This window comes from Natrix helvetica (assembly GCF_964273705.1).
Source record: "Natrix helvetica genome assembly, chromosome: 6".
Classification (NCBI taxonomy): Eukaryota; Metazoa; Chordata; class Lepidosauria; order Squamata; family Natricidae; genus Natrix; species Natrix helvetica.
Genome location: NC_138553.1, coordinates 28075709 through 28098951, shown reverse-complemented (window position 1 = coordinate 28098951; position 23243 = coordinate 28075709). Strand labels below are relative to the sequence as shown.

Genomic DNA, 23243 nt, shown 5'->3' with positions numbered 1-23243 from the left:
AGGAGTCAGCATATGTTTCTGTGAAATAGATAGACATTCTCTAAAGGGACTTACTGTTCAGATGCATCTTGATCTCCTTTGCTTCTTCTTTCGGTACCACACGAACAAAATATTGACTTTGCTTGTTGGGGTTAGTGACATTGATCTCGCAGCTTTGCAATACATAATAAGTGGCATCATTGCTTAAAAGGGGTACTTGATGGACTTCAGAGCATTCCATCTCTCTGCATATAAACAAAAACAACAGAGAGAACTTGTAAAAAATGTATATTAAATTTTTAAAAATTCAAAAGTAGGTCATTTGGGAAAATGTTTGATTTAAAGATAGTTTCTTACTCCGATCCAGGTTTGTCTTTGTAGAAGAGTGTGAACAAGATAGAATTGCTGACTTCTTGTCTCACCTCCCAACTGCATTTGAGTCGATCAACTCCATTAAAATAACATTGAAGATTCTTGTGCACAGCATCATCTGACAGAGAAATCGGAAATATATTTATTGAAATTGTGCAAAATGTGACAACAATAAGAAGGAGGAATTTGATAAAGAGCATTGCTAAAATGGAAAAAAAAGGTATAGGTTTCCTCTGTCCAGTTGTGGCCAACTCTAGGGGGCAGTACTCAACTCAGTTTCCTATCCAAGGAAGCCAACACTGTCCAAAGAGGCTTCTGTGGTCATGTGGCCAGCATGACTATACACTGAGGCACATGCAAATAGCTATCCATTAATGTCAGGATTTTTTAAAGAATGTATTCAGCATAATGTATACAGTGTATCTAATATGGTGAAGAAAGTCCTTACTTTTTCATAAAAACAGAATATTTTTGTCCTAGAAGACATCAATACTCTCACTAACATCAAGTCCTCATTAATGTTTTAACACCTATGAACAAATAGATGTTCCAGTCCTAGCAAACATTCGAACTAAGATGGGCTATTATGGTGTAGGTAAGACATATAGTATAAAACACGAGCACTGTTGTGTTGAAAAATGATCCTGTAGCAGTTGCCCCTTGATTAGGTAAAGGTAAAGGTTCCCCTCTCACATATGTGTCATTTCCGGCTGTAGGGGAAGGTGCTCGTCTCCATTTCAAAGCTAAAGACCCAGCACTGTCCGAAGACCAATACCTTCCCACCAAAGGTGGTTCCTATTTTTCTGCTGCCATTTTTACATGCTTTCGAACTGCTAGGTTGGCAGAAGCTGGGAGAAGTAGCAGGAGCTCACTCCGTTACGCGGCACTAGGGTTTCAAAGCACCGAACTGCTGATCTTTCTGATCGACAAGCTCAGCGTCTTAGCCACTGAGCCACCAGAAGGATAATTTGCTTTCGGGGATTTCTTTTTTTTCAAAGAAGAGAAACATTTCAATGAAATGTTCGTGGGTGAGGGAATCTAGTGTGACTGCATCTAGTTAGTTACAAAGTGGATAAAAGATATGAATGGTGCTTCTTTCTCTGGCAGTCTGTAAGGTTTTTGGTTTTGCATAACCAAAACCCAAGGGAAGATGCTATCAGGGATCTCTTTTACAGTACAAAGAAATTCAGAGAAGTGTGTAAAAAGGTGCACAACGCCAGCAATGAAATGTTTGCCAATTTCAACTATAAATGAAGCTCAAGAACAGCCCCCAAACAAAATAATCGAGTACTCTGAGAATAAGGAGGCAAAACGGAAGCCCTGAGGAAACAGTCCTTTGAGAAACAGCAAGCTTTCAACATAACATTGACACACAAGAACAAATCCACACTAGTAGCTGTTGCTGCCTAATAATTTGTAAAAAACGGAGAATCTTTTTCTTGTGGTTCTTGCATGCTCACCTCAAAGTTCAACGGGGTTACTCACCTGGGTTACTCTGACCATTTTCTGATCTAACCTGGCCTCAGGGCTCTCTCAGCATGGGCCTGTTTCAAGTGGCCAGCAATGAACATTTCCCTCTCATGGGCTGTTTCCTCAGTAAGAGAGGCTTCTGTTTTGCCTCCTTATTCTCAGAATACTTGATTATGGGTGCTGTTTCTGGTTAATAGTTCAACACAATCTAACAAAATGAAATTCAATGGTGAAAAGAGTAAGGTTCTATATTTAGGCAACAAAAACGAAATGCACAGGTACAGTATAGGTGGTACCTTGCTCAACAGTAGTAACTGTGAAAGGGATCTTGGAGTCCTAGTGGACAACCATTTAAGTATGAGCCAGCAGTGTGCAGCAGTTGCCAAAAAAGCCAACACAGTTCTAGGCTACACAAACAGAGGGATAGAATCAAGATCATGTGAAGTGTTAATACCACTTTATAATGCCTTGGTAGGGCCACACTTGGAATACTGCATTCAGTTTTGGTCACCACAATGTAGAAAAGATGTGGAGACTCTAGAAAGAGTTCAGAGAAGAGCAACAAAGATGATTAGGGGACTGGAGGTTAAAACATATGAAGAACGGTTGCAGGAACTGGGTATGTTTAGCTTAAGAGAAAGAAGGACTAAGGGAGACATGATAGCAGTGTTCCAATATCTCAGGGGTTGCCACAAAGAAGAGGGAGTCAAACTATTTTCCAAGGCACCTGAGGGTAGAACAAGAAGCAATGAGTGGAAACTAATCAAGGAGAGAGATATATATAGTCAAAATAACATTCCTTTCTCAGACAGTCAAGGACATCTTGCCCTGCACCTGGAGGGGTATGACTGGGAGGCATCTCCAGTTGGGATGGTGCCTGATTGGGCCATGTGATCAACATGTGGGTGCTGGGCAGGGACTTGGACTTTCATTTGGGTGGGGAAAATCTGGAAGCTTTCAGATTCGGGTTTTCCCAGATGTGCCAATATGATATCTCTAATAAAATTGAACTTTGAGGAACTTCATGCCTCAGAGTATTCTTTCATTGGGGGTGTTACTTGGAACCCTGACAGCTGTCCTATTCCACTACCCTATTGTCCATCTTTTTTTTATCCTACAAATATTTATCCTTTCACAAAAAGAAAGAAAAATGTTTTTTGTAGTTGTTTCTGTACTTCTCAGGGTTGCAAAGCTCCTCTGCTAACTGATCTGATTCTAATGCAATAGCAGTTTTGCTTCAGTGCCCCTTGACAATGGAGCCAATTCCTCTCCCATGGACAGACAAAACACCCATCAGAGTTATTTGAGAGACCAACTTGAAGTGGCTGTTCACTATTAGTTAAAAATAAATATATATTGGAACATTCTTCACTGACAAGTCACCAGTAACGATGTCGTCTAAACACAAAGGACCTCATCTCATTGCTGATATGGAACTGAAGCTTTTTGGAAGATCTCTCCAATGGCCTATTGCATCTGTAGCTGGCTTTCTGTAATCATTGTGATTTAAAAGTCTCTGCTAAACTTAGCCTTGGTAAATGTCCCTAATCCACTTTTAAAGCCATCTGAACATATACAAAACTAACAACTATCCCTACTACTTGTGAGACAGAGTCCACAGATGCTTTGTGTATCATGCCCTCGAGAAGGAAGGCATGAACAGCTGCATGTAATGAATAAGTACCATTTCAAGAAAAAGCTACCGAGGGAAAGCTTTATTGATTAGAAGGGCCAGTTAGTTAAAAGACAGGGAAAGAGAACGGGAAAGTAAAGTACAAAGACAATGGTTTTATAAGTTGGTAAATTCTTCTTCCTATGCTGAAAAGTTTGAAGTTCCAAAAGGTATCCTGAAACGTCCTTTCAAGATTCACTACTCACTTGGAAAACCTTAAAGAGTTCATTTTGGATTAGTTCTAAGTGTAATAGAATTAATTGTTACAAACCAAAACAATAAGGAAATTATTATCAGCCATTGTCTTTACCTCTTTTCCTTGTCTAAAATAAACTGACTTGAAGCTCTCTTGAAAGCCAGAATGTAAAAACTTTTTTTATAAAAAGTTTTTTTAAAATTTTTATTCTCATATATATAGTTACAGGTATACATTCACATAGTTATTGTTTTTGTTTATCTTTATCACTTTTACATGTTTGTTTTTCCACAGAAGAAGTTAAAATATACATCCTGGGTTGCTTTTCTTACCATCCCATACACTTTTCTTTTCACCCTTCCTCCCTTCTCTACTTTTTTCCTTCCTCTTCTCCTTTTCCTTTTCCTACTTATCTCTCCCCTACCTCTCTTCCTCTTCCCCCTCCTACCCCCTCTCCTTCTCTTTATATCCCTTCCCTCTTTCCTCTCCTTTCCTCTTTCTTCCTTCTCTCCCCTTTCCCATTTGAAGAAAAGGGAATAGGGAAGGATAAGTACAAAGTTATAACAGGGTTTGCGGGGAATAACATCCTGAAAATACATCAGTTGAAAAGAGATAAACACAACAACGGAAAAGGAAAGTTGAAAAGGATAAGTGTGTGTGTGTGGGGGGGGGGGGTTAGCAACATTTACTGTACTCAACCATTTCCTTTTATTGACAAAGTATCTGGAGCAACTCACTGCCGGTGTTACAAAAGGTACATGACATCAGTTTATTGCATTAAATGTTTTTTTTCACATAAAGTTTTATGTTGCTTAAGTTATTACTTAAGTCTTACTCTCTTGTATGTCCACTTTTCTAGACAACTTCCTTCCCTGAAACTGTGCATTCTATTGCTGACACGGAAGCTGCTTTGAGAAGAGTCACTAAAGATGCTCATGCTGTAAAAAAAAAATTCAAATCATAATCACCATATCTTGCAGTGGGTGCCTACATTTTATCCAGCTGGTGGGGATCCTTTCCAGAAATTTAAAGCATCTGCAAACATCAAACTTTCAATTTTTTTCCCCTCAGTCAGTAATCACACAAAGCTCTCTTGTTTCTCAACTTACTTTCTGGTGTTTGCCAAGTAACCACTGGACTCCAGTCGCTATAACGGCCAGCAAATTCACTATCTGGACTTGGCTTGCTTCTAACCCTAGCAACATACCTGCTGCCAGGCACAAGGTCACTGTGTCGGAGACAATAATGAGACTTATTTGAGACCAATACAGAGGAAGATTCCTAGAGAGTATAAGGAGAGAGATTGGTATGAAAATATGGGAAAAAAAGAAACACATGTATATGTTCTAGGACAAGAAACATTCCAAACTTATTTTTTATTTAATGCAATGAGTTTCTTTGCTTAAATATTGGGTATTATATAATTCAGAACATCTAATTTATCTGATGGAAAATGATGGGAAACTGTAATAATATTGGGTGGAAAAAATTATTTCTCCTCTTAACTGTTTTTATGGGTGTGCTGCCCAGATTCATGTTTGCAAATGAATGGTTAGAAACATTTAATAAATAAATGGACATTATTTCCCATTCTCATTATTATTTGGGAATGTGGACAAATTGGGGGGGGGGGGAGGTTTATTTCAAAAATAAAATGCTTGTATTGAAGTATAAAGGAGATTTTATATATTTATTTTATGGTTGGCTTCTTTTAAAATATAAATTGTTATGCACTGTAGTTCATCATGGCATTATTGAATGCTGATAGCTCAGTTTTAGTAGTCTAGGGTCTGCAGAACTTGATTCAGGAGCCAAATCCTTCCTACAAGCATCAAATTGTGGCTTGTCTATATTCAAAATAAACTTTCATCAATATAGTCAGCTTCAGTATCTGATTAATCTACTCATGGAGTGAAAGTTCATTTGAGATTGTTTTAGGGTTCATGCCTGCTCATAGCTTTATTAGCTAGATTATTTATTTGGCAAACTTTTAAAAGATCAATGTTCAAAGAGGTTAGGGTTTCTGGGCTATCAGGAAGGAAGGAAGGAAGGGAGGGAGGGAGGGAGGGAGGGGAGGGAGGGAGGGAGGGAGGAAGGAAGGAAGGAAGGAAGGAAAGAAGGAAGGAAGGAAAGAAGGCTCGATGTATCATAAGATTAGGATTTGTTGGTTTATTTTGAGCTACAGATGGATAATCCATTCTCTAGACTCCATTCAAAACTTAATTTGTTTTTGATGTGGAAGACATCCACTGCTTACTTCTAGTTTCCTAATATATTGTCAATATAAACAGAACCACTGTAACTATGTGATTATAATGATTGCTATAGATACCTCCCAAATTTCCCAAGTCCTTTTATAGCTTATTTCAAAATCCAGGGGAAGGCTTTCCAATAAGTGGTTTCTGTTTGTTTCTCCGCCTGCTTTCCACTCTACTAGGAAATCACATTCTTCGGTGGCAGTGACATTTAATTTCTCAGGTGGCAGAAGCTGAACTAAAAAAAAATGAAGGAAAGCCATAGGTTAATTCTTGCCCATATGAAAGTCACATATTTACAAATACTGTCCAGAAGTGTAGAAGGCCAATATCATTGCCCTTAAATGGTTGTATGAAAAAACAAATGTTAGTAAGAAAAACTTATTATCTGTAAACATAGGATGCTGTCATCAAATAACAGTTTTCTGTACATTTACAACAGTACATTAAGAATTTTATCTAACCTGATTCCCCCCCCCCACACACACACCAGGTGTGTTTGATTTCAGTACTAATTACAATATGACCAATAGTCATGCTTGGTGATATTTATGGGAGAGTCAATTAAATATATCTGGAAGACATTACTTAGGGAAGGCAGCCCAACATATTTAATGCAGTAAAAATATCACTGCCATAGCCAGAAAAATGAGATAAGCAGCTAGATGGAACAGTCAAAATCTTTGATTGTCAGATCATTGGTAACTTTTCTGCATGTTCCATATATATGGAGAAAGAAAAAAAGGTATTCTGAGTCTAACAATGCACGCTCGGAATCCCATCTAATCCCATGAATCAAGTGATGAAAAGAATGGGGTCAGTCTCCAACTTGATCGCAAGAAAGCATCTAGTTAAATAAAGAGGATAGTAAGCTTCTCACAAATACTGCCAGGCCCCAGCAACCTGATCTGCATGTGAAAGGTTCAAGATGATCCACCTATAGTACAAAAATTGTCCCAGACTTCTCACTTTCCCTTGGAGCAAACAGTAAGGTTTCATGGAAATTGGGGAGGAGGGGAAAGAGAAGGAGGTCAGTTCTAGTTCTCTTGCAGCTGCACAATGACTCAAGGCTAACTACCCTCTTGATCCCTCCTCCCCACCCACAACAGCCCTCTTCCAAATTAGCCGTGAGTGGCATGAGGAGAGAAACCTCACAAAGTAAGACCCAGGACTGGGCTCATTACATTGTCCTAGTTCCACTTGCATTTCCCCCAAATGGAAGCAAGCAAACTATTCCAGATTCCATGGAACTCCTTGTCTAACCAACTCAGTTCAGATGTTGTTGTGTAGTCCCTGCCTGAACTGGTCTATCAAGGCTGCTTCGTTCCAATTTGCATCTGCTGCCAAGAACTTTACATCGGCTATGTAAAGCCTCACCCTTCTGCTGCCTTGTCTGAGCTGCCAAATGTTGCATTTGGCTCTTATGACTCTTTATCAGGTCTCCAAAATGACCCCTGAATCTGTCCATAAAGTTCTGGTAATTGTCCATGACTCGGTTGTTTCATTCTATGATTGGCAGGGCTCACTTAGCTGCCAATTCTATTTACTAGCTTAACACAAAAGACACTCTTGTGTGCTCTATAGGGACTACTGCAGGTTGGGTTCCCATAAGCAACTCGCACTGAGCAATGAAGGTTTTAATCTTGTCTGCTTCTCCCACAAATCTCTCTGACAAACCTCCATGGTAGCCCAGCAAAAGTGGCTACACAGCTGGAACTCCTGAGGGTTAGCCAGTGCTGCCAGCAGTGGGGCATTCTGGACTTGGTGCTCATCCAACTGAAGCGCCATGGCCACTAAGTTCCTGACCTCATCTCCATCCTCTTCTGAGGCTGAAGCAAGGAATCCATCACATTAGGAATCAACCCAGCAACTGCTTGTCAGTCGGGAGTTTAACGTCAGGCCCAAGCAACCAGATCCACGCATGAAAGGCTCAAGGTGACTTTCATTGTGTTCTACCTATATAGAAGAATCTCTCCAGACTGCTCGCCTTCCCTTAGAAACAGTTAAGGTTCCATGGAGCTTAGGGGGTGGGGCAGTCCTAGGTCTCTTGTGGCTGTCCAATGCAGTGACGTGCGGTGAGGTTTATGGCTGGTGAGGCTGGTGACATCATCAGGAAGGCGGGGAATGGGACCATGTGTGCTGGAGGCTGAGGCTGCCTTAGCCTCCAGCACACGTGATCCCATTCCTCGCCTTCCTGAGTGCGCTCCGCCGGCTCACGCTCCGCAGTCCCCAACAGCAGCTGCTGTTCAGTGCTTTTCTGAGCGTCTGGCGTTCAGGACATCCAGCTATCTACCGAAATGCCAGACGCACAGAAAAGCACTGAAAAGCACTTCACCTCCAAGCCACTTCATCTTGATGACATCGCCGCAGCGGCTAGGCGCGGCCGGACCTCCAGAGCGGCGCCGAGGCGGTCCGGGCGGATGAAAGAGCGAGTGAGCGAGCGAGCGATGGAGGATCAGGCAGCATGATCCTCATTCGTTCGCCCGCCGGACTGCCTCGGCGCCACTCTGGCTACCTCCGTCTGTCCCGGGAGCTCCGGCGACATCATCAAGACGAAGTCCAGCGGAGGCAGAAATATTGTTGGCACTCCCGGACTTCGTTTTGATGACGAAGCCACGAAAGCGACTGGGGAACGACGAGAACCTTCCTGCCTCTGCTGGACTTCGCGCACTCCATGCGACTGCAATATACGTCCAGAAGCGGCTTTTGTGGCTAATGGGGTTTGGGCTTCCAGCCCAACAGCCCCTGCCACTTCTGGACGTCTATTGCAGTCGCGAGGAGTGCGCAAAGTACAGCGGAGGCAGGAATGTTATTGGCGCTTCCGAGAACCCTCCTGCCTCCGCCGGTTGCCCAGCTGGCACTGCCCCGAGCGCGCACCTCCTCCTCCTCCTTCTCCTTCTCCTCCTCCTCCTCCTCCTCCTCCTCCTCCCTCCTCTTCCTCTTCACTCCCCAAAAGCTCTTCTCCTTACCGGAGCTTAGCAGGAACCGTGTAAAAGGGATGGGAGGAAATATATATTATAATTTATTATTATATATTATTTCATGATGAGAGGTGAGGCTCTGCCTCCCCTGCCTCCCCTGACCGCACGTCCCTGGCAATGACTCAAGGCTAACTCCCATTTGATCCCTCCTCCTTGCCTACCTGGAAATTTCCCCACAATATATTTCACAACACCAAGGTAGATCTGAGAGAAGCAAGTAGAAAAGCTTTGGTCTACAATTCATCTTCTGGATAGAGCACCATTGTGCTTAGTAGTCAGTTTTAAGTATCTACACAAGTAGTCCTCAACTTACAACAATTCATTTAATTACCATTTGAAGTTCCAACAACATTGAAAAAAGTCATGACCATTTTTCACACTTACAACTATTTCAGTAGCCCCATGGTCATGTGATCAAAATTCAGATGCTTGGCAACTGATTCATATTTAGGATAGTTGCAGGGTTACGTGGGATCATATGATCCCTTTTGCGACCTTGCTGAAAAGCAAAGTCAATAGGGAAGTCAGAGTCACTTTTTAACTGTATTACTAACTTCACAACTGTGGCAAGAAAGATCGTAAAATGGGACAAAACTCACTTAACAAATGTCTTACTTAGCAACAGAAATTTTGGGCTCAATACTGGTCATAAGTCGAGGACTATCTGTACCCAATTCTTGGAATATAAGATTTGGGTTCTATTTGTGATTTCTTAACCATGCTACCTAACAACTAAGCTAGCAAAAAAAAGTCCCTTGAGTGTGATGCTTCTGAAGTTGCAGCACTTCAAGGTGGTCACAGAAACAGCAGCTGTTCATGATAGTCCCCTTTTTAAAAAATTTCAAATTGCTTGAGGCAGAACACTGGGTCAGATGTTCTCTACTTGATTAGAGAAAGGTGGATGCCAAATCCAACATGAATATGCAGATACATACTGTTCTTGAAGAGGTCAACATTCAGTTGGATTTCCAACTTCTGATCAGGTTTGAAAATGAACATATTAGTCTGTGCAGAAGTGAAATAGGTATCATTCCTCCTACAGTGCCAGTGTATCTCAGAGTCTATTTTTTGGCTATTGCACGTCATCTTTGTGAGGTTCCTGTAAGCAACAGAAAAAAGCAATGGTTTCTTACATTACATCACATTACATTAGCAATATGAATAATATGAATAATATGAATAATTCCAAAACTAAATTAATGCCTTTATTATACTAACAAAGTTAATAAAGAAATATGCATGCTTTCAAATTCTCCAAAATTCTTTCATCAAGCCAGACAGTATAAAATGGTTGGGGTTCAGACCATGGAATAAGCAATATACCCTGTTTCCCCCAAAATAAGACCTATCCTGAAAATGAGCCATAGCATGTTGTATGCATGGGCCTAATATAAGCTCTACTCCCAAAATAAATCCTACTTAAGTGCCTGTGCAGCTGGCTGTCCACCCATTCCATCTGCTTGCTCACGGTGCCACCAATATTAGGTGAGGTGCGTGGGAGGCAGAGGTGCCCAAGATGCTCCGCACTGCCTTACCTCAGGGCCCTCTCAGCCAGGCTATCAAGACCCCGACAACTGCTTCATGATTTCAGTATCAGTGTGTCACTCGGCCTCCTGCTCCGTTGTGGCCACGAGCAAGCAAAAGAAGTAAGATCCTGCTGGATGGGACTGTTGGAGCCACAGACATATGGCAAGGCAAGTGGGTGGCCTGCCTGGGGGGGGGGGGGGGGCTGAGGTAAGCCAGTGCATAGCACATGAGCAGCTCCACTCCTGCCTCACGGTGGAAGCAATGGCATGCCATGCAGCCTCCTGCCCCACCACAAGGAAACAAAAGAAGTGTGTCTCCCATACATGGGGGGGGGGGAGGGGGACGACATCACCAAAAATAAGCCCTGGTGCGTATTTCAGAGCACAAAAGAAAATAAGACTGAGTCTTATTTTGGGGAAAACACAGGTAAAATAAAGACAATTTAAAACAATTAAATAAGAAAACAATTGTTGATGTAGAACAATCAATCCCTTACAGTTTAGTTTTTACCACTTCTAGGAAAACTGTCACAGATACTCCTGGTTTTCATATGTGAAATATTACATAACCACCCACTCCTCTTTGTCACCCTGCTTTTTCCCCCTTCCCGGGTAGATTGAAAAACAGTTCCTCTTTCAGAGTATCAGAGCCAGAACATAATAGTTGAAACACCACTTCTTCATTTTCTGAAAGAGAACAAAAGGACAGATGGTGTCCACTTCTCCATTGCTAATGAACTATATTTTCTCATCTCCACAATAGGGAACTTCAACGTGTATTTCCTCAAACTATAAATAATAGGTGGTGAGGGAAGCAGGATTACATACTCATGATCACACGTACATATTAATTGGAAAACCCACACATGTATAACTGAATCTGAATAGAATTCTCAAGCTACTGTTGACAATGATTTCCAATCAGGTAGAGCAGGCCTGTCAAACTGGAGGCCCATGGGCCTGATATGTCACATGCAAGCCACGCCCACCCCAGCTCCGCAAGGGTAAAAAACATCACAATACATCATGATCTTGGCAGTGACACGATTGAGCTTGACACTGATGATGTAGAGAGAGCTAGATGAACAAGATTTCTAATCATGGAAAAAGAACTAAACACAACATTTCAGGTTAGCTAAATGCTTTGATTGGGCAACAATCTATCTATTCAACACAATTTTCAAGACAACCACTGGTTTCACCACCACCACCACCCAACTTTAAACATTTTTAACTGTGGTACAGCATTCAGGCATTATCTCTTCCTTCTGCAACTGGTGTCACAGCCTTTTATTTCTCTTCACCTGGTAGAGTTAGCCTATCGTGTCTCCAGGGGATCAAGGGATCAAGCCAGTCATTGAGAACAGCAAAACCTCTCATCTGAAGACTCGCTCTCTCAAGGAAATATTGGAAAGGGGAGTAAAAGTATTTGAAGATTTAAAATTCTTAAAATGGATTTACAATTGAAACTAAAAGATTTTCTTTTTGGGATTATTAGATAAGGACATGGGGGGGGGGGAATGGAGCTTTGTTTATACATACATACATACATACATACATACATACATACATACATACATACATACATATCTGCATCTATATCCTATCTGTGTCTCTGTCTCTGTATCTATCTATCTATCTATCTATCTATCTATCTATCTATCTATCTATCTATCTATCTATCTATCTATTGAAAGCAGCAATAATCCTATATGCTCAAAAATGGAAAGAGGTATAGATTTCTAGATTAGAAGAATAGATTGAAAAGATAGTACAACTGGAGATGGCAAAGTTAATTGCATTCGTTAGGGATAAGAATCGGTGGTGGGTTCCTACTGGTTCAGACTGATTTGGACAAACGATGCCTGCCACGCCCCTGAACCGTTTCTCCGGGTGCCGCCATAAGTGCCGCCATCTTGTTTTTCTGCATGTGCAGAACAAGTTTTATTGCACTCTGCATGCCCGCACAGAGTTCACACCAGTGACGTGCAGTGAGGTTTATAGCTGGTGAGGCAGCAATTTTTTTAGACTTGTGGACTTCAACTCCCAGAATTCCACAATCAGGCATGCTCAGTTGCGACCTGCCGCCCTCCGCCCTGGGATTCGGCCACGGCACCGCCTGCCAGAGCTGCGTGGAATCCGGGGCGTGTTTGTCGGGCGAGGGCAGCGCAGGTGGGGAGTGGATGGAGCAGAGGAAGCCTCCCCCCCGCTTCCCGCGCCCGAAAGAACAAAGGGAACCTCTGCCGCCACCCGGGCAACCTGGCCGGCCTCTCTTGCAGCTGCTCTCTGGTGCCGAGCTTGGGAGTCCCTGGAGGAGCTGGTGGGGGCTGCAAGCACCGCAGGCTGGACTGGAGCCTCAAGTCTAGGGCAGCAAGTCATTCGATAGGAAACTTGCCTCTTGGAAGGAATGACTCGGCTTGGCTCCTGCTTTGTCTCTCCTGCCTCTTCGCTTCTCCGTTTGGTCGTTGGGCGGCAGATCAAAAGCGGGAGCCAAGCTGGGTCATTCCTCCCAAAAGGCAAGTTTCCCATCGAATGACTCGCTGCCCTTATGATGAGAGGTTAGCTGTGCCTCACTTGCCTCACCTGACTGCACGTCACTGGTTCACACGAGTAGTGCCTGCCAGAACCCACCCCTGATAAGAATGTAAATAGCTTTGTTTCCACTTGCTTCTGGATTTTCTGTTTGAAAGGCAAAAAAAATGAAACTTTGATTTTGGGTTTTGAAAACTAAGTAGGTCATGGTTATAGAAATGGCTAGTGTTTACTATTTTAGATAAGTAAAAATGTGATGTTATAACTGTATTGTGTATCTTAATGCACCCAAAGAAATTGGAAGCCATTGCTTTTTATTTCCTTCTTCCCTTTTTCTTCCCTCAGTTTATTCACTCTTCCTCTTTCCTTTCCCCCTTTCCATTTGTCCCATTGCCTTTATTTCTATTTGCATTTTACATTAGGAAAAGAAATAGTAAAAATGTGGTCTTTTTAAAAAAAGAAAAAATGGTTCATACATTTGGGACTCATTAGCTTAGGGGGAAAATGATTAGGCTGGAGAATTATTGGACTCTATTAAATGATACATGATTTAGAGAAAGTGAATAGGGATGACTAGGATTAAGCAGTGAAGAGATTTAGGATAAATAAGAAAAAAAATTATGCAGCACATAAATAAAATTAGGGAATTCGTTACCACAAAATGAGGTGATAGCCAGTAATGGCTTTGAAATGGTATCAGATAAATTTGTGACAGAAAGTTCTATTGAGGGCTCTTAGTCTTGGGGGACAGCTATGTCTCCCTCCAGGGCCGGATTTAGATGAAAAGAGGCCCTAGGGCAGGGGTGTCCAAACTTGGGAACTTTAAGACTTGTGGACTTCAACTCCCAGAATTCCCCAGCCGGCTGGCTGGGGAATTCTGGGAGTTGAAGTCCACAAGTCTTAAAGTTCCCAAGTTTGGACACCCCTGCCCTAGGCTATTCCACTTATGGGGCCCTTACACCTCCCATTTTAAAGTTTGTAAATTACATGAGAGATAATAAAATACATCATTACTGTGATATACATATCAATATATTAAATGAAACATGTTGTAATTGGTACTAACCTTTATAAAAAATGTGGCACGGATAACAAATAAAAATAAAAGGCCCCTCTTGATCTTGAGGCCCTAGGCTGAAGCCTAGTTAGCCTATAGGAAAATCTGGCCCTGTCTCCCTCTCCTTCTTGAAAACACCCCAGAGACCTCTGATTAACTATTGAGAGGGGGGGAAAAGCTGCATTCATGAACTCTGCCCTAATTCAGCAAGCTTGGACCTCGTGTTCTTATATACTTCTTTTGGGTAGCTACTAGAGAGATAGAAGTATTTCCTACCATCATTTCCTTCAAAATCAATAGCACTCCTTAGTTCAAAGATGTCTCCCAATATAGATTACCCATTAAGGGGAGAGCCATGAGAAAGAAGCACTTTGTCTGAAATCAGCCTTAGAGCTTTCTTTACTTTCATCTCACTGCAGCCCAGGCATTTCCCAACGATCTCTTTTTTCCGCAGCACAAACATTTCCCAACGATCTCTTTTCCTCATGGTGTTCTCTTCAACCGACTCCCAGCCCTTGCCTTCAGTCATCCTGAATTGTACCGTTTTGCAGTGCAGGTACTCCTTGACTTATGACCACAATTGAGCCCAAAATTTCTGTTGTTAAGGGAGACATTTGTTAAGTGAGCTGCGCCTCATTTCCGGACCTTTCTTGCCATAGCTGTTCAGTGAATCACTGCAGTTGTTAAGTTAGCAACAAGATCGCTGAGGGAATCCGGCTTCCCCGTTGACTTTGCTTTCAGAAGGTCGCAAAGAGTGATCCGCATGATCCCCGGGACATTGCAACCATCATAAATACGAGTCAATTGCCAAGCATCTGAATTTTGATCACATGACCATGGAGGTGCTTCAATGGTTGTAAGTGTGAAAAAGGGTCATGTCATATTTCTCGGCACCATTTAGAGGTGGTATTCAGCAGGTTCTGACCAGTTCTGGAGAACCGGTAGTGGAAATTTTGAGTAGTTTGGAGAACCAGTAAATACCACCTCTGACTGGCCCCTCCCCCATCTATTCTCTGCCTCCCGAGTCCCAACTGATTGGGAGAGAATGGGAATTTTGCAGTAACCTTTCCCTGCCATGCCCACCAAGCCACGCCCACAGAACCAGTAGTAAAAATAATGAATCCCCCACTGTTGCCATTGTAACTTTGAATAGTCACTAAAAGAACTGCTGTAAGTCAAGGATTACCTGTACCATTTCCCCTCTTATCCCAACACTGAATTTGCTATGGATTCACTGTGACACACTTTCCTCACCAATGCAATATTCATAGCAATAGCACTTATATATTGCTCCACGGGGCTTTACAACACTCTGTGACACTTTACAACACTTTCCAGAGAAAGAAAGAAAAATGGGAGGTGACCCTGAGGCCACAGATAAACCTCCAAGTGCTTCAACGACCCTCTAAAAGGATGCAAATGATCAGCTGCCTGCAAGGAATATAAATTCTTCCACTTCCCACTATCCTGTCAGAGCTGAAGTCGCTTCTTGGATGAGAAGCAAAAAGTCTTCAAAGGAAAAACAAGAAAGTCCAGTTGACTTCTGAAAAAGCACCTTTGGGACACTCTGCGAGTGGTTTACAATGTTAGCATATTGACCCAACAATCTGGCTCCTCATTTTACCAACTTTGGAAGGACAGAAGGCTGAATCAACCTCGAATCCTGCCACCAGAGCTCTTTCCGCACCATGCTGTTGATAGCTTAGTGAGGTAAACCCAAGAAATAGGATTAGTAGATGCTAGATCAATAATAGATCAGCTATTATTAGTAAATATTTTCTACTAATAAGTGGTAGATATTTTCTGAGCAACTGATGACATTCAGAGAGAGAGAAACTAAACCGGGAAAATCCAACAATCCTTTGAAATTTCTTGTATGTATTTTAAAAAATAGCACAGATCATTTGTCAATTTTACAGTTGCGGCAGGACAGAAGTCACCAGTGAGGGCAAAAAAGTATATATTGTCTAACATTGAGGTATGTAGCTCTTTAACTTAGCCATAAGAAAAAAAAACCTTAAACTGGAATAAATAAATAAATCCACCATATCTGTGCTTATGATAAGTCTGCATAATTCTGTATCAAAATTATTAATATTATTATTATTATTCCTTTGCTGCTGCCTCCTCTTCCTCCTCCTCTTCCTCCTCCTCCTCCTCCTCCTCCCCCCTCCATATTCCTCATTCAGTATATTTTAAATGGAATTATATTGAGGTTTCTTGTTTGGAGAGAAGAAAATTTCAGCAAAGTTTCCAGAGATAAACTGGAATGTATGAAAAGCTTGTCCTAGTGAGTCCATCTTCCCTTTTTTAGTGTCCCATCTTTCCTTTTTTAATTCTTTCGCTTGCAGTCTGATGTCTTCTAGTCTTCTTATGCATCAATTCTACAGGAAGACTACTAAGAAAAATCTTCCTAGGGGAGTTCTTTTCCACTTTCTTGGGCGAAAAATAACTTTCAGAAAGCCAAGTTGGCACAGTGATAATTTTCTAAGCATTAACCCACAAATCTATTCTGTCTTGATGCTATCTTGAAATGGCACATTTCTTTTAAAAATACATTATTTATGTTTAAATGGTACTTCTCTTAACATTTATTTTCTATTTCTTTTCTCCCAAAGTACAGAATGTTTAAGTTTTTTTATTGTTAATTATTTACTTGAATGAATTATTTCCTTGAAATAAGAATGACATTGGAACATTAAAAACATGTGAAGCACCAGTGGAGATACAGTTCTAACGTGCTCTTTCGCTAGTTGTATCTGTTCTGTGAGCTCCTGTCTCTTAGCATTACACCCCTCTAGAAGTCCTCTTTTTGCCCCTCTTTTTCTTTTTCGTGCTCCCAAATTCTTGTAAACGAATCAGTGCTCAGCCACTCACAAATCGTTGAGCTTGTGAAAAAGGTGCATCTTGACAAAGGCATTTCCCTCCCGAGGCTCAGACCAGGTGCAGTCGATTTGCGATTCATAGTCATTGGAACAGCTCAAGGTTTCCTTCAGATAGCTCTCTAAAAAGAAAAAGAGAATATTCCTAAAGACATTAAAGTGCTGTCTCGGGTTTTGCTCAGCAAGAGCAAAAGCAGCAATGACAAGAAATGGAAATAAATTTATTATTTTAATGTTATTTACTTGGGCATTTAAGCACTATTAAGGAATACCAATTGCTTGTTTTTTTTTTCAAGTGCACCGTTTTGAGAAAGATAGTCCAGTTATACACACAAACACATATATGGAAATTTTGTTTAATTTTATACCATTCTACAAAGTTTTTCCATTCTAAAATTGCCCTTTAAAATTCAAATGGAACAGAAAGAAAAATTAGAAAGACCCAGGGTAATATAACCAGAAAGACTGATAAGAAGAGTAAGTTGAATGTATCAAAAGGGGAAAATAAACATGTACACCCCAGAAGGAGATAGACAGCCATCACTGAGAAGACTTGCTCCTAGCTGTCCCTGCCCATATTTAAGCATGAGAGAGCATGTGGAGCAGAACCTTAGAGAATGATCTAAGTGCAGCATTCACTTTTAGAATCCAATTCATCCCTCATCTGATTAATATTTTCCAGTTGTTGACCAAGGGCTCTGTATGAACCAATCTCCTAACTGATAGAAGATGTTCAGAATGTGAACCTTTTCTCCAGCTCTGAACCTACAAATATATCTTTTAACCACCACCACCCTAAAAAAAAAGCCACCAGTGAAGTAAAAAATCGTTGTTCTTCTCCAGCCTTGTGTAGCCATGAACTTTTGACAAACGCAACAGGGAGGAAGAGTTTGCATCTTTCAAATTATATGAGCTTCTTTCTTCAAAAATGGAAAAGCCAATGCCTATGTTTGGATACATGCATGTTAACTCTCTTATTTGATTGTGACCCTAAATAATGTGATCTGTACAAGTAACTGGACATAACAAGGTCACATAGACATCCCAAAAGAAGGGACACAAATTGGACAGATTGCCCATTATTGTAGGCATAAATGTTACAGTAAAAGGCTTCTCATAGACAGTGTAAATGGCAAAACAGCCCTTTGGAGAAGAGGTTGTCCCTCTACCTTGTATGATGTTTTGAGTAGGAGCTCTGCTGGGAGAAAACCAAGAAGATAAGACTGATCAAAAATATTTTGTCCCCTGAAGCTGAGAACTTGCTTCATTCTTTTATTTCCATAAAAATAAGGCATGTGTTTCAATTTGCTTATTGTAATTGAATACCACTGTAATCTAGACAGATTCCCAATAATTAACATTCACATACAATAATATAACAAAAACATCCATGTTATAAAGCTAAAACACCCAGATTAAATACATTACAAGAATCTTGTAATCTTGCATTTTGTAAGCAAAATAACCATGTAATATAATATGGTGGACCAATATATTTCCAATGACTGAACACAGGCAGGAGCATCTAAATTTCCATATACGCTTTGCAAGAGGTCCATTTCAATAACTTCCCAAAAATTATAATAGCGGAGGCCATTCAAATCTCTATCGGGAGACTGTTCCAGGTCACAGGTGCTCCTACTGAGGTACTATGTTTCTGAGCACATGACTGCAGTTTTATCCCTTACTTCACAGACGTGTTTGATTCTGACCGAAAAAGACAGCCCTTGAAGTATCCAGCTGCCAAACTTTGTAGGCATTATTGAATTACATATTGAATTATATCCAGAAACCAAATGACATCCAATACAGAGCTCACAACATTGATGTAATATGCTCATATTGAGGAGTGCCAGCTAACAAATCGGCCATCAAATTCTGCCCTAATTTAATCCTCTGTATGGTTTTCAAAAGCAGCCCTATGTAGAGAAACTTACAGTAGTCTATACAAGTAATTACAATGGAGTGAGTTGTCATCAAAGGTCTCTCTTGCTCCAAGTAGGGCTGCAACTGATAAGCCATCCAAAGCTAGACAAAAATGTTTGTGAGAGTCTAACTGCCCATCCAATAGCAGCCACAAATTTAGAAGAACCTTCAAGTTACAGTCTAGCTTCTTAAAGGGCAGAGCTTCCTTATTAAGAGACAGTACTGAAATTGGCAAAGCACATCACTGCACAAAGCAACCAAGAAATTCTATTTGGATCCAAATTTAGCCTGTTTTGTCCCATTCAATTCTGGCAATTTCCAAGGACAAATGCGCACACATATGTGTAGTATCATCTGTATACTAATGGTGCTACATCCTGAACTTCCAGATGACATTCTAAGTACATTCATATTGATGTTGAAGATTGGGGGTTGGGGCGGGGGGGGGAATCGTACAGTATCCCACAAAGAAATGATTACTTAGGCCAATCTCTGTCCCATAAAACCACCATTTAAAACTACCCATTAAAGGAGGAACTCAAGCCTTTGCAATTGGTCCAGAAGAATATTATATCCATGGTACAGTCTGCTCATTAGTCTCATCCAGATCCCAACTAAAGTCATCTATTGTGGCAATTATAGTGTCAAGCCCCATGCAGATTGAAGGCTTGACACGATCAAGGAAGCAAGAGCTGCACAGATTTCAGTAAAGTATCTTTAAGATAGGTATGAATATTGCAAATTATAAAAGAATCTTCCCGCTTTTGTTTATGGTGTGTTAATTAAGGTGGAATTTCTTTGAATTATTTAAAAAGATTTTCCCAAGTTTCTTTCTAATGGGCTAAATAGCCATTTATGAGCTAAACTGTCAACCAACTCATGCTTTTCTCTTGATCATTTACATCGATCCTCTTTCCATTCTTTTCCAAATCTCCTCATTAGACAATAGTTGTTAATTCAAGGAGTGCCTCTTAAGGAAAAAGAATAGTATAATCTTATTCAAATCTGGCTGGCATCATTCCTTGCTGGAGTGATGTTTTGATAATTTCCCAGCTTCAGCTTGTCACACTTTCTCCAGCTCCACATAAGAGCTAGGTGGGACATGGCTTCAGCCCATAATTGGCTGAGGATGTATCAAACAGCATCATGCATCAGAATCAGAATCCCAGCTGACATGGCAAGACATTACTTCAGTTACCGCATTGACTTCCACCCACAAACAGTCGAGATTTTTGTTAATCAGTTTATCAGCAAAAAGCTGCACAAAATAGTCTCAGTGGATGGGCAGGAGATCCCCCTGTAATGGCCACCTCAGAAGGGAGTTGCCAACATTCCCAGGAATGTTGCTATGAGGGACTGTGATGGTGAGTCTTCTCTATTCATCCACCTTTTTTGAAACAACAACATCTCAGAGATCAGGGTACCTCAACATTGCTAGGATTTCAGAAAGTCTTTTAGATCTAACTTCCAGTGATTTATGAGGGGACATTGGTCATCTGTCTGATTTCAAACTGAATGAGAATCTTTCCAAGCATGAATCTCACATAGTTCTTTATGGCTATATTTATTAAGAAGAATTCCAGTGACTGAATTATACTGTATCAACTGGCATCAAGTTACCCCATGTACATAATGGCTTTGTTTTTTTCCTAATGGCTTTCCCATTATCAGGTAAGGACACAGTCTTTTCACTGATAATGGAGAGGCTTACAACTGACTATTAATCTGAAGAACCTCCTGATTCTTTATCAAGGAAAGCAAAGATGGAAGTGAAGAGTAAAATGTATGAATAGAAAACCTACCTCGAGCTTCCATGATGAGAACAGTGAGGCTTAAAATCAGAACAATGCTGTAGAGCTTCATGTTCATTAAGAACTCTTGGTTGCCTGAAGAACTCACCTGTGGTCAAGATAGAACTTTTTTTTGAACAAGGTACTATTTTTTTATTAAAAGTTTTTTATTTTAATTTTGTTACATAAAAAAATCTTTTGTGAACAGAGTGTTGTCCTTTAACATTTCCACAAACACATAATTCATTCTACATTATTTCCAATTTTAGCCATATTGCTTTTCTTCTCATATTTGCCTACTTCTAATTTTTAACATTTATAAACAATATCATTTTTCCTTCTCTTTAAAAATAAATCATCTTATCATTTCTTTTCCATCTATTTTCGATTAGCAACACGTCTTCAAATTCAATTTTTATACGGTCAGCATTTTGACATAATTACTTTACTCATTTAGAAGTATTAATATAGCTCGCACACATCCTAATTAAAACATACTATTACCTTGTTTACAATATTTCATTTCATTCTACTAGATCATATCATTCTACTAACCTCCTATATTCCTAAATTTTCTTTTCTCTTTTTCTTCTTTTTATATGTCTTATATCTTTTCTTCTGAATTTTTTCTATTGCTTTTCGATAGATTGTTTGGATATTTCTCCCCCAAATTTCTCTTTCCCATCTCCCATTATTTCTCTCTTTATTTTTGGCTAATTTCTTTTTCAGATACCATTTTCCTTTTTTCCTCTCTATTCTATTTGTGCCTCTATAAATCTCACTAGTATTGCCCCACTGAGTTTTGTTTTCCATTTCTTTTTCTACCTGAACAAGGTACTATTGAATGATGGCTACTTTCCTACTGCTGCTCTTTCCCCTGCTGAATATGAGATTGAAACATCCAGTGCAATTATTAATGCTCCACTTGATTAATTCCCAAATTATTCTTTTTCGTTTCGTTTGCCCACACTCCCTTGCTGCTCCTTAACAAATTACATTTTTTGCCACAAAATCACCAAGACTGGGACATTGAGCTACCTGTTTGCCAAGAAAGTTTGCCATTAGATCCATTCATTAAAAGAAACAAGAAAACAAAAATAAAACAAAACTTCTATGGACTCTCAAGTTCCCTTCAACTTTCCAGGGTTTCTTCAAAGATAGTTAGCCTTAAAACCTCCAACCAGATCAGCACAGATGAAAGGCAGAATCACAATTCTAAGGTTAATTATCTACCATCAGAGGAAACTGTTCTGGTTTCTCTTTATATCATAGATCAGTATTATCTTTTATAGAGAGAAACAAGAAAAGATAGAAGAGACAAAAACAATAGACTTACCACATCTCTTCCCCAGAGAAATTCTCCATACATGTATCTTAGAATTCCAGATCAGGCCAGTTAGACATGACACCAAAAGCACTGATTCTATGAGGCTGACCCTCAACCTCCATTAGCTGTCAGATCTCAATAAGGAACGTACTTGTGTTCACTTTCCCACCAGGGGGTTATTTATTTGTCTAATGACTTTGTGGGTTTTGTTATTAGAGCAAATAATAGAATGAACTGTCTCTTGATTTAATATTTTTTAAATATCTCTTTTACTTTTGAATGCTGACCAGAATTCAATGAAGATGGGCAGCGAATAAATTTAAAATTATTACATTGGTCGCACAGTCAGCTAAACGATTAGATTGGATTTTACCTTTTTATTCACCTCTCAGAATAATGGAGTTGGAAGGGACCTAGGGGTTCTTCTAGTCCAACCCCCTGCTCAAGCAGGAAACCCTATACTAATTCAGACAATGCCCTCGATATAGTTTACTTGGACTTCAAGGAGACCACAAGTTGTAGTTCCCCCTTAAACACAAAGCCAACTGGGTGATCTTGGACCAGTCATTCATTCTCACTCCTAGGAAGCAGGTAATAGCAAGCCACTTCTGTAATTCTGTAAAGACGTGTTTAGGCGTTTGTCAGGAATCAACACTGACTCAAAGACATTCATGAAAACATACAAAAAACAGCAATAAAAGCAGTTTGTATGTGTTGATATTTTCTCTCAGAGAGAAAAAATTGTTAAGGAAAACCTTTAAAAATATAACAATATTTGGTAACAAATTATAATAGGCACTCACCTTCTCATTTACTTTATCTCTTCTTTTTGCTGATTGTTTCAAACAATGCAATTAGTAATGAAGGATTAAAGTTTTTCCTCCATGTTACCACCACTGCCAATTAAAACTTTTCATAACTACAGGAGTCTTCAACAATGTTCCAAAGATGAATGAAACGTTAATCCCTTAACCATACAGTTTGCATGTTGATCAGTTTCTGGTGAAGTTTCATTTGTTCCTTTCTGTTTTCCTTTTCTCAAAGTAGTTTCCTTTTTTTAAAGTAGTCTTTCAACATCTCTTTTGCTTACGGAAGAGAAACTAAATGTTTCATGTTTAAAGTAATTGCATAACATTTTTAAAAAAGCATTGTATTTCATTGAACAATCTACAGCAGGGTGTCCAACCTATGGTCCATGGGCCACATTGCAGCTAGTCATGTGACCCCAGAAGACTTCAAAAAATAAAGAAAGTTTTGTTTTTCCTACACATTATATGG

At 40.2% G+C, this 23243-nt stretch overlaps 1 protein-coding gene across 2 annotated transcripts in view; it reads right to left on the bottom strand.

Annotated features, from left to right (window-relative positions):
- CSF2RB (colony stimulating factor 2 receptor subunit beta) overlaps positions 1–22973 on the bottom strand; it is a 34892-nt gene extending 11919 nt beyond the window's left edge. Inside the window, exons 1-8 of one of the 2 annotated variants that reach the window (XM_081957288.1) lie at positions 22769–22973; positions 20651–20747; positions 16918–17044; positions 9861–10024; positions 6022–6182; positions 4799–4970; positions 337–469; positions 55–224 (exon numbers count right to left, since the gene is read on the bottom strand). In XM_081957288.1, the coding sequence (XP_081813414.1) occupies positions 55–224; positions 337–469; positions 4799–4970; positions 6022–6182; positions 9861–10024; positions 16918–17044; positions 20651–20717 (994 nt within the window). In that variant the 5' untranslated portion in view covers positions 20718–20747; positions 22769–22973. The remainder of the gene's footprint in view (positions 1–54; positions 225–336; positions 470–4798; positions 4971–6021; positions 6183–9860; positions 10025–16917; positions 17045–20650; positions 20748–22768) is intronic. The other variant, XM_081957289.1, reaches the window with a different exon arrangement.
- Positions 22974–23243: the final 270 nt, after the last annotated feature.